Source organism: Gracilinanus agilis, chromosome X (genome assembly GCF_016433145.1).
Source record: "Gracilinanus agilis isolate LMUSP501 chromosome X, AgileGrace, whole genome shotgun sequence".
Lineage (NCBI taxonomy): Eukaryota > Metazoa > Chordata > Mammalia > Didelphimorphia > Didelphidae > Gracilinanus > Gracilinanus agilis.
This window is the reverse complement of record NC_058136.1, coordinates 31,690,427-31,702,517: the sequence shown is the minus strand read 5'-3', so window position 1 is coordinate 31,702,517 and position 12,091 is coordinate 31,690,427. Positions and strand designations below refer to the sequence as shown.

The following is a 12,091-nucleotide window of genomic DNA, read 5'->3' as shown; positions in this document are numbered from 1 at the left end:
AACTGCCCTTCTAGCTACTGGCTCTGTTTAGTGGGACCAGTGGCTCCCCTAGGTCCCTGATGAGCAGAAGCCCCCAACTCATGTCATTGGCTACCTGTTCTTCTGAGTCTATAAATCAGAGGGTTGAGCTGAAGGGATCTCAGAGATCCTCAGTCACTTTGCAGATGAGGAAACTGAGGCCCACAGAGCCTTTCACAGAGGAGAAAGATCACCTAGATTATCATGTCAGGGCAGAGGCTCTTCCAATTGAGCTACCTGGCCAATATTTCTTGGGATTTGATTGGACCTGGATTTCACTGGTGAATGCTTCCTCTCCTTAGGTCTGCAATGCTGCCTTTTCACCAGTCAATTAGGCCTAGGAAGGGGGGAGACAGGCCTTCGGAGAAATCTGAGTGAAGAAGAGGGACGGAGGCCCAAATGCAGCCTGTTGCCAGGTTCTGCACATCAGGCCACATTTAAAGAAACGTTCTTTTCATCCTTAGCTCCTTGGCCTCCCCCAAATCAGGTAAGAGGCCTGCTTTGGCCCTTAGCTGTGGTTTGCTCATCCCTGAATTAGTCTTTAAAAGAGGCCTAGGGATGTTGAGGGGCCTCAGGACTGAGGCACTTGATCTGTCAGAAAAGCAAAAAGGACAAAGTAGGGAAGAGGCATGGAAGCCTTGGGTGTGAGGTGACCAGATCACTCAGAGAGGAAAATCCAGGGAAGGAGGAAGGGGGGGGCCTTGAAGCCTCAGATGGGTGGGGACAGACCAGTCATCCAAATGTGTTCCTCTGCTGCCCTCTACTGGTCTTCGCACCCCATTGCACTGAGGTCTCCTCCCTCCCTGCCCCTCCTCCTCCTTGGGCTCCCCCTCCCTTTTCTTCTCCCATGAGGCCCAGAGAATCAATAGGTTGATACATCACCAGGCCCTCTGCTCAGCAACAGTCTGCCAACCCTCTTGGTCACCTCAATGACTCTTTGGGTCCTTTCCATTCTAATATACTGGCAGTGCCAGGATAGACCCCTGCCCGGTGCATGACAACGAAAATTAAGAGAGGGAGACTCTGCAAGACAGCTTCCCGGTGCCCACTGCTCTCTTAATCAAGGTTCCCCAACAGGATGAAAGTGTGAAAGACCAGATCTTTGGGAAGACAAAATGGGAACCCAAGTGGACTGTATTATGGACTATCCCGACTCTTTCCTTGTTAGGGCCTATCTCGTCTTGGTTTCCATGTCACTTAGGGTTCTAGAATATTCCTTCGGTTGGTTACCAGTTATGGCTATGCAGAACCACTTCTTAGCCAATAAAGCCACTTCCCTCTCATCACACAGCCTAGGATTTAATCCCTTTCTTCCCCTTCTTCCACCATTGGGCCAGACCTGGTGCCAAAGATTGGGGCTTTGCCACAGATATCCACACAGGTGGCAGCTTCTCCTTTGTCTCTGGCCTCATACTTTGTGGTGGTGTCCTGGCCCAAGTCCCTCTGAAGATATTGGGGTGAGGTGGGGTGGGGGAAGGCCTCAAGAGAAGGAGCAAGAGTAGAATCCTTGGCAATGGGATGATGAGAAAAGAGATGCTCCTGTATTATCTATCTCCTCTCCAAACGTCTCTGCATCCAGAAGTGGCCTTCCCCTAGGCAGCCCCTTGTAAGTCGCTTTGGTGGCACCTCTGGGGGCTTTACACCTTTCCACTCCAACTTTTCCTTCTTACCACCTATGGGACTCTTCTCACTTGTAAGAGCTCCCCACTCGGGTCCTGGGCACTTTCCTGCTAACACAGCGTGACCCTTTCTCCTCTTTGGGCATCCGTCCTGTCCTCTCCAGGCTAGCCCGTTTTGTTTGGTTTTTTCCCTTTCACCTTTGGTAGTTTAATGGAAATAAAGGTCTCAAGTGGGAGTGTGGTTTCAGGTCTTGGACAAACTTGCCCTGTGAACTTTGGCAAGTCATTTGTCCTCAGTTTCTTCATCTGTCAAATGAGGGGAATGGAGCTATTGAAATTCAATAAAAGTAACTCTAACACCAAGTTATGCCCCAGGTTGGGCACAAAATAACCAATATGAAATTGTCTGCCTTTGAGGAGGTCCATAGCCTAGAGTTCTCCATTTCTGATATTCCACTAGATCCAAGACCCAAAGGTCAACTGGGCTGCTCTCTCTTCTCTCTCCTGCCTTCCCCTCCCCCATTAAATCCTCTCATGTGGATGCCTGAGGCAAAGTCTCGACCTACTGGCTGAGCTGTCTCAGGTCTGTCTCCCCCACTGAGTCTGGCCCAGTGGAAAAGTATTAAGGGAATGAAATAGCCACAAGTTGTGGCCCAGTTATACTCAGTTCTAGTTAGAATTCAAATCTGAAACTCTCTGGCTAGCTTGCTGATGCAGTGTAGTTGTAATTCCATATTCCTTATCCTGATTAGATCTTCCCAGTTAATTTTCAGAAACTCCACTTTTGCTACTGGCCCATTTCCTGATCCCATTGCCCCAGGAGAGAAGTGACAGCTGCCATGGCCTGTGATCTGGAAACCCTAGGTGAATTTCAAGCGAAGGGCACATCCTGTGCCATACCATACCATGGAACATCAAGATCCAGGGAGGCCACACTGCACTCTTATCTCTGGCTGAATCGTTGCTCATCTGTCCATACTCTCCTGTGCTGTACTTGGCTGGGGGCATTAGCTACCCATTCTGACCCTTCCTAGAAGGACCATCAATCAAAATCCACATTAAATGCTCGTGATGCTCTGGGAGAAGGAAACAAGGAGGTTGAAGATTAGGCCACGTCATGAGAGGGAAATGGCTTTAAGGGCTAAGAGATGAACTCTGCACCATGTTAACTGGTAACTACTGGAAAGAAAAGAACTCTTAGTGATAATGATTCTAAGATGAAATGAATCCTCCCAAGGAAAAATTCTGTATGGTCCCTAATAAGCAATGTACTTGGCTTCCCATGTTTGTCTTCCAAAGGATATTAGTCTTTGACACTTTGCAAGATAGCTCAGTGGCACTCAAAAGGTCTCTCTCTTTTTTTAAAACCCTTAACTTCTGTATATTGGCTCCTTGGTGGAAGAGTGGTAAGGGTGGGCAATGGGGGTCAAGTGACTTGCCCAGGGTCACACAGCCAGGAAGTGTCTGAGGCCGGATTTGAACCTAGGACCTCCAATCTCTAGGCCTGACTCTCAATCCACTGAGCTACCCAGCTGCCCCCTCAAAAGGTCTCTTAATCAAGGCTCCCTAAAGAAATGCAGTGTCTTTCTAACCTTTGACTTTCCTACACTGAGTAGGACTCTCCTGGCATTGCCAGAATACCAGAGTGGGAAAAACCCTTAGAGATCACCTAGTTCAACACCTAACATTTTTCCAAGGAGGGGACCGAGGCCCAGAGAGAAGGCCCCAAGCCAGAGTACTGGGCAGCCAAAAGAGCACTGGACTTGGGAGTAAGGAGACCTGGGGTCACAGGTCAGCTAGTTGGGTTCTGTGCTCTGTGACCCTGAGCAGGTGAGTGGTCCTCTCTAGGTCTCAGTGTTCTCCTGAGGGAGTGGGACTAAGTGATGCTGAAGTTCGCTCCTAGCTCTGATCTTCTGAATCCTCTGCTTTCCCAAGGCTGGCTAGGGGCAGCCCACCTGGGATTCAGGCACCCAGCTCTGACTGTGATGCCATGATAACGTTTCTCAGTGCTGTGGCCCAGGACTCCGAGTTCATTTCTCTCGAAGCACTCCATTGAACTGAATCAAAATATAGAAAAGGAAGCAGTGGGGAGAAAAAGATAGGGGAGATCTCACGGGCCAAAGTGGCCAAGACTGCCACTTGAACTCCGTTCCACCACTTCCAAACCCAGCGCTCTCAGCTCCAACAGCAGAGGAATGTTCCCCCAAGCCCCTGGCAGTGAGCAAGAATGACAGTCCCACTCTTACAGGAGTGGAAAGCAAGGCCCATGGAGGTGGCCGGCTGTGCCCAGGGGCTGCTCGGGGCCAGGACAAGGACTTGGGATTGGGGCGCTTTCCACCAGCTTATAAAAGCCCCTCTGGATTTGTGAGTTCATGGAGAAAAGGGGAACTAGGAATAGTCAGAAGTGTTGTGCATGACGACGGCCAGCAGGTGGCAGCAGAGGGCAAATTGCGGGACCTAGGCTGCGCGCGCACCCACATACGCATACCTACGTACACGCAAGCAGCACAGGTTCACACGTAAGCTTAGCACGCATGGGCACGCACAGGCACGTACACACGCAAGCGTAGCACGCACTGGCACGCACACAAACACCGTCTGGGGCTTGGGGGTCCCTCTAGCCCACTTTCAAAGGCAAAGACTTCCCGTCCCTGCCTCTCCTGTACCCTCCAAGCCCCAGCAAATAGCAGCAGCTACACCAGGCAGAGCCCACACCTAAAGCCTGGAAACAGTGCAGTATTTACAGTCAAATGTTCTGAGTTCAAATCCCAGCTCTGTGACTTTGGGCAAGTCTCTTCTTCCCTCTGGACCTAAGAGTCAAGAGAAGATAAGATATTCACCAAAGTGTCCCTTCACAATTGTGGAACTGTGGGATTATGCAAATAAAAGGAAGGACTCAGATGAACAGACCCTTGCCCCAGAGATTCCCCTATTGGGCACATGCCCCAAGGAGACCATTGATAGGAAGAAGGGCCTTAAACACACTGGAACGTTTACAACAGCACTTATTGTCACTGACTAGAAACAAAGCAGACATCCATGGACCAGGGAATGGCTGAAGAGAGCGTGGGACCTGAATGATGGAATTAAGTTACCATGCTATAAGGAACGACGAATTTTATGAATACAGAGAAGCCTGACGAAAGCTTCCATGATCTGATGCAGAGTGACATAAGCAGAGCCAAAGAAATAATAGCCACCATGACAACCACCAAACAATAGGGCAAAAGTACAAACAACATGCATTGGGCAGTACTCGGGACAGACAGATCCAAGGAAGACTGAGTTCAAGCCGAGTCCCAGATATTTACTAGCTGTGTGAACCTAAGCAAACCACTTACCTCTGCCTCAGTTTCCTCAATTGTAAAATGGGGTCATAATAGCACTTCCCTCCCAGAGTTATTGTGAGGATCATACGAGATAATATTTGTTAGGTGCTTAGCACAATGCCTGGCACATAGTAGGCGTTTAAGAAATTTTTATTTCCATCTCTTCCCAAAGAAGAATGGAGGGTATGCGTGTCTGTGTCTGTGTGTATAGTTGTTTAGTCAATTAGTCATGTCTGACTCTTTCTGACCCCATTTAGGGTTTTAATGGTTAGCCATTTTCTTCTCCAAATGAGAGAGAGAGAGAGAGAGAGAGAAACAGGGTTGTGACCTATCAGTCAAACTGGAAGCTAAGCAGCCATTCACAGGCCTAATGCCAGGTAACATAGAAGTTCTGACCTGCTGTTTTTATTACTTAGAACTGTTAACCTCTCCTTAGGGACCTCATATCTGGCCCCTCACCTCAGTGGGAACACGCTATCAGCTTTAGCCCTATTGCACTTTAGAACTCCCAAGCCCAAGTGCTCTACCAATGTGAGCTTTACCTAGGAGCAGAGGTACCTGGAGTGGATCGTGATGCCCTGCCAGTGCATATTTTCAGACTTTTAAAAATGTGTTGATTGGTTTTGGCCAACCACATTCTCTTCTTACTCTTTTTCTATTTTCCCTTAAGAAATATTATTAATCATATGGTCTATTAGACGTCTTGAATTGGACGTCCCGTTGGTATCTTAAACTCAACATGTCCCAAATAGAACTTACAACTCTTCTCCAAACCCATGAGATTCTCAGCCTCAGTAGGATGCCCCTTGACTCCTCTTCCTCACTCCCTCCTCAGACCAATCAGTAGCCATCATCTTGTTGTCTGAGGGCTCTACAACTCTTCCCTCCCATAACCACCACCATCCTTCTGACCCTGATCATCTCTGACCTGGATTATTGCCATGGACCACTGTCATTGGTCTTCCTGTGTCCAGTCTTGACCCACTAGAATCCATGTCAAGATGATTTTCCTCAAGTGTAGGTTTTATACTATCACCAACCTGCTAAAAGAATTCCAGTGATGTCCTACTATGTCCAACATCCAGGAACTTGGTGGTGGGAAGAATGTCTACCTGTCACGTTAAGTTGGAACCAACTCGCATCAGTGACAGAGGCAAGCAGAGAACAGTGGATCTTATTGAAAGGGACCTTTTTTGTACTTTGGTTCTTGCCATATTCTTTAGTAACTATCCCGTTGCCTACTGATACACTGAGATAATACTTGGTTAAATAGATAATGGCTGCTAATCACTGGCGTTGATAAAAATGAGGAGATACAATTGGTGGACATTGGGGGACACAAACCACTAAGGGTATCGACCTGATGCTAGTAGGAACTGAAAAGGGCTACATGTATGATGTACTGCCCTTGGAACTGAAAGCTCTCCACAGCCTGGCCCTTGCCTACCTCTCCAATCTTCTTATGTTATATTTTCCTCTACACAGACTACAATCCAGTCACACTGACTTACTCACTGTTCCTCACACCTCTCCATCCCCCATCTCCATGCCTTTGCATTGGCCATTCCTCATGCCTGGAATGCTCTGCCTCCCAACCTCTGATTCTCAGAACCCCCTGCTTCCTTTAATACTCAATTCAATTGCCACCCCTTCCAGGAAGCCTTTTCTGGTCTTCCTACCTGGTAGTGGCATCCTGTCAAATGATTTTCCATCTCCTTTGATCTGCATTTAGCCTCTCTACCTTCTGACTTATACGGTTTTTTTTCTCCACCTTTATCATGTAAGTTCCTTGAGGGCAAGCACTAGTTTTGATTTTTCTTTGTATCCTCAGCTTTTAGCACAGTGCCTGGCATGTTGTAAATGTTTTAAAAGCAGTTGTGGAGTGATTGATTAATTGATTGATTGGCCTCTGGTGTCATCCTGGGCACTTTTGGGTTTTTTGCCTCCCATCATCCCTGAGGTTCAGTTGGTTCATCTGCAAAATGAGAAGGGTGAGACTAGATGTCCTCTAAGGGCCTTTCTGTCGCAAAATCTATAAACCTAAGTTAAAGGTGGGCACTGGTTCTATCATGACCCTGAGCAAATCAAATGCAGGAAAGAGACCACACGAATGAGGAGGAATCCATTTGGACACTTGGGTGACTTTGACTCAAGTGATGTAAAGTGGTGTCAAAAATCAAATAGAAACAGGTCACTATGGGCTATGTGGTGACTTGGAAAACCTCAAATTAATATTATCTCTATTGTACTGTGTATTTATTTATTTTGTTACACATTTCCCAATTACATTTTAATCTAACTGCCATTGTCATTGACCATTCTTGTCCTGCGATCACACCCAAAGCTAAGTGCTACATGAATAGAATATAGGACTTGAATCAAATGTACAAGAAATTAAGCCATTCCTCAACTGAAATGGTCAAGGGATATGAATAGGCAGTTTTCAGATGAAGAAATCAAAACTATCAATAAGCACATGAAAAAGTGCTCTAAATCCCTCCTGATTAGAGAAATGCAAATCAAAACAATTCTGAGGTACCACCTTACACCTAGCAGACTGTCTAAAATGACAGTAAAGGAAACTAATAAATGTTGAAGGGGATGTGGCAAAATTGGGACACTAATGTATTGCTGGTGGAGTCGTGAATTGATTCAATGTTTCTGGAAGGCAATTTGGAACTAGGCCCAAAGGGCTTTAAAAGAATGCATACCCTTCAATCCAGAAATACCACTACTAGGTTTGTATCCCAAAGAGATAAAAAAATAGTTGTACAAAAATATTCATAGCCTCACTCTTTATGGTGGAAAAAAATTGGAAAATGAGGGGATGTCCCTCCATTGGGGAATGGTTGAACAAATTGTGGTATCTGCTGGTGATGGAATACTATTATGCTGTAAGGAATGATGAACTGGAGGAATTCCATGTGAACTGGAACGACCTCCAGGAATTGATGCAGAGTGAAAGGAGCAGATCCAGAAGAACATTGTACACTGAAAGCAAAACATTGTGCAATGATCCAATGTAATGGACTTTACTATTAGTAGCAATGCAATGATCCAGGAGAGTCCTGAGGGACTAATGATAAAGAATGCTATCCACATCGAGAGAAAGAACTGTGAGAAGTAGAAACACAGAAGAAAAACATACGATTTATCACTTGTTTATGTGGGCATATGATTTGGAGTTTTGGCTTTAAAAGATCACTCTATAGCAAAAATGAACAATATGGACATAGGTTTCAAGTGATAACATTTGTATAACCCAGGAGAGAATTGCTTGTCGGCTCTGGGAAAAAGGAGGGAAAAGGAAAGGGAAAGAAAATGAATCATGGAAACATGGAAAAATATATTAAAAATTAAAATTGAAAAAAAAATTAGAAGGCCCTAGACAAGTCATTTAACTGCTCTGTGCCTCGGTTTCCCCATCTGTAAAAGAGAGATGATAATAGTATCTACTTCACGTGGTTGTTGAGAGGATTAAAGGCCTTTACAAACACCAAAATACAACCTAAATGTCAGTTTTTATTATGATTGCCTCCCTCTTTGGCCCTTTGGAATCCAATGCCCCTGCAATGCAGATATACATCTGGCTTTCAGATACACATCCTGCCTTTGGTCCAGTCCCTGCTAAACAAACTTTGACCTTGTAGGTTTCTGCTTTTGGCTCCTGGCCTCTAGACAGGTCAAACCTGATCAGGCTGCTTTATCAGCATCACAGCCTACTTCATGGAAGGTTCTGGGCCATAAGCCTTGGCTGGTCCCACCCCATTCTCAAGTGGCCCAGAGTGGAAAGAACGTTCTGGGAATTAAACTACCAGGTTAGGCTGCTGGGGGACAATATGTTCCAAGATAGAAGCAGCCAACTTAGAAACAACTTTGGGCACATAACTGGTATCAAACTGATGGTTTGAAGATGGTTTATATTGATTAGTTTCATGGATCATCACAAGAACTCTTACCAAATATGAAATCTTCTATGAAGAGACATTTCATCTCCACATATCAGTCCTGATTTCTCTCTCACTCTCCACTCATAGAGAGAGACATTGCCAATACACCTACATAGGCAGGAGGACCGAGAAAGGCTTCCTGGAAGAGGTGGCAGTTGAACTGAGGATTAGAGGAAGCAGGGGTACTAAGAATCAGAGATTGGGGGGCAGACCATTCCAGGCACGAGGAATGGTAATGAACCAGCAGAAGCCACCTAGACTCTGCTCTCAGGGTCTTTGGGTCCTGTGATATGTAACAAATTCCAGAGAGCAGACCATCCAAAATATGCTGATAACTGTGAGGTGTAACTTTGAATTTTTACTGATAACTTTGGGACGGTTTGGATGTTAATGAACTGACCTCAAGGTGGCACAGAGAAGAGTTAGTCTGTTTCCCCCCCCCTAAAAAACATAAAAGGAGACCTCAAACTCGGTCCATGCTGATTAGTGCTCGCAAATGAAATCCGGGGATATGGGAGGGATGCTCTCTGCCTCTCCTCCTTCCCTATTCTCTTCTTCACTGCCTTCCTTCACCATCCCACTCCCTGGCCACAAGCCTCACCATCTGCCTCTGTACCCCTCTTACCACTTCTCTCTGCCTTGCTGGGCTCTTTGCCCCCCATACTCTCTGTGATCATTAAAGTGCGATCGCTGCCCTATTTCCTGCTGCCACTCATGGCCTTGCCCGGTGAGTAACCAAAGAGCTGGATGTGCTTACCCCAGTTTCACAATTTCATGAGTTAGTTATCAGTTCACGAGCCCTGACAGAAATACTCTGTGTATTCTATAGTACGTGATATACTTCCAAAGGATCTCAGTCCTTGACACCTTCTATCCCATTGAATCATGCGTGTGCCATGGAGGTGTGTTACAATGGTTTCCTTCCCAACTGGTGACTTTCCTACTCCGTTTGGTACTCTAAGCTGGCACTGAAAACTGGCAGGACCCTTAAAAACCATCTAGTCCAACCAACCTGTATCCGGATACAATATTGAATAAGTAAGTGGCTCTCTTCAGGTGGTTATATAATCTGCAGCATTTCCATGGTCGCCACCACTTCTGAAGTCTAGACGTTGACACCAACAATATATCAAACGCTGATTTGTAATTCAGAGGTGTAAGTGCTCACATTGAATACTTAGCAACCTTTCTCCCAAAGACAATTCTGGTTCCAGTCATCCCTGTCCCCATCCACCTAGGGAAGAAGAAACTCTGGCACAAAGGGGGGAAAAAGGCCCAGACCCCAGAACTAGAAAATCCAAGGGCACAGGACTTAAGTTGTTCCCAGGTCATTTCCCCACTAAGGTCCTCAGTGTTGTCCTCTGTCAAAGGAAGGGGTAGCCCTGTCTGCTAGCTCTGGCTTTCCATGTGCCGCGACGTCATGACGAGGGTTTGCTGGTGGGACAGCTGGCACTGAGACGTCCACCTCTAACTTGATCTCTGCAAGGCAGGGAGAGAAGGAAGAAAAGAGAGAGGAAGGGAGGGAAAGCAGGAAGGAAGGAAAAGGAAAAAGAGGACTAGCTGGGTGTGCTCCTGGATGGAACAACAGGAAGCCTCTCAAATAAGGCCAGGAGAATTGTAGTACATAACAATGGCCAGCAGGGGGCAGCAGAGTGGCAAATGGCCAAACCCAGGCCCTGAGTGTGAGCCTCCACACAAGCACACCCTGGGGCACCCATTTACAAAAGGAAGTCAGTGGGGAACCTTGGTCCATCTTCCCTTGTGTCCTCTGGGCCTATAACGTAGTACCAGATGGATGGGGCAGAGCCCAGAGCTAAAACTTGGGAAAGAGTGCTGTGTCAGAGCCAAAGGCCCCTAGTTCAAGTGCCAGCCCTGCCACTTACTATTTGTGTCCTTTCCCCTCTCTTGGCCTCCATTTCCTCATCTGTAAAATGAAGGAGTTGGACTTTGTGGTCAGGGGTTCTTAACCTAGGGACCATCGCCTTGTTCTAGATAGTAAGACAGATAGACTGTTCCAATGCCAGGGGTGTCCCTTGGAATCTGAGGTATTTTACTTTGTGCTCTGAATACCATGCCCTCTGAGAAGGGGCCCACGGGCCCTCCAAGTGCCAGGGTGCCCACCCAGGACCCCAAAAGGCTAAGTAGCCCCAGCTGGCCCAGAGGGTCTCTAAGGTCCCTCCCAATGCCCAAGATAACTTCTCTGCGCCACAGGGGGAGACCCCTGGCCAGTCAGTCCACAAGCATATCGTAAGCAGCTCCCATGTGCCAGGACTGTGCCCAGCTTCTCCTCAGGGCTGGCAGAGCTGATTTCATCCATTGTGCTTCTCAGAAACTAAATGGGGATCTGGGCCCTTTAGTGAGCTGCATCTCATGTGTCTCTCTGTCTCTGTCTGTCTCTGTCTCTGTCTCTCTCTTCTTGGGCAGGTCCTTCACCTGAACATCACTGGCCTCCTCTCCAGGCCCTACACTTTGCTAGCCTGGGTTGCCCTGGAGCAGTCACTACAACTCTCTGGGCTTCTCATCTATAAAATGAAGGGGCTGGACTAGAGGGCCTCCAAGAAGACCCCTTACCCCTCTGGAACTATTTTACCAGCATCAGGTTGGGTGGGTGTAGACAGACTCCTAGAACCATGATGAACCAAGACAGGTCATTCATACATGGGGAAAGGAGTTTTGACTCCCAGGCTAGGACTCTCTCTGGGATTCCCCAACTGCTTCTAAAGCTTCCTTCAGGCACCAACTCTAACAGGACACCTCCACCTCCCCTCAGAATATTGAATATTTACTTACCTGTTGTTTCCCCTCCATAGAATAGAAACTGAAGGCCCAGCACTCAGGGAATTTTTGTTTTGTTTTGTTTTTTTGGCTCAGAATCCCCCAAACCTGGGGAATAGAAAGCCCTGCATAAATGTCTGCTCAATTGAATTAAATAAAAAGAGAGCAGAGGACCTTAGGGCTCTCCCTCACAGGTATTTTAGACTAAGTAAGCTTCTGGGGCTGTTCCTGTGGCCTTCACCTGGAGAATGCCAGTATTTCCAGCGAAGGAAACAGTAAAGAGCAGCTGCCAGGTGCTGTGGTACAGGTGAAGCCCTTGCTGAGATGGTGGGCAGCCTGGTACAATGATAAACAAGCCGGTTTGGGAGTCAGAGAACCTGGGATCAAACTTTGGAGATGA

The 12,091-nt window shown here is 46.9% G+C and overlaps 1 protein-coding gene across 1 annotated transcript in view; it reads right to left on the bottom strand.

The window, feature by feature from the left end:
* GPR50 (G protein-coupled receptor 50) overlaps positions 1–2,645 on the bottom strand; it is a 30,068-nt gene extending 27,423 nt beyond the window's left edge. Inside the window, exon 1 of the mRNA XM_044682790.1 lies at positions 2,543–2,645. Within this exon, the coding sequence (XP_044538725.1) occupies positions 2,543–2,645 (103 nt within the window). The remainder of the gene's footprint in view (positions 1–2,542) is intronic.
* Positions 2,646–12,091: the final 9,446 nt, after the last annotated feature.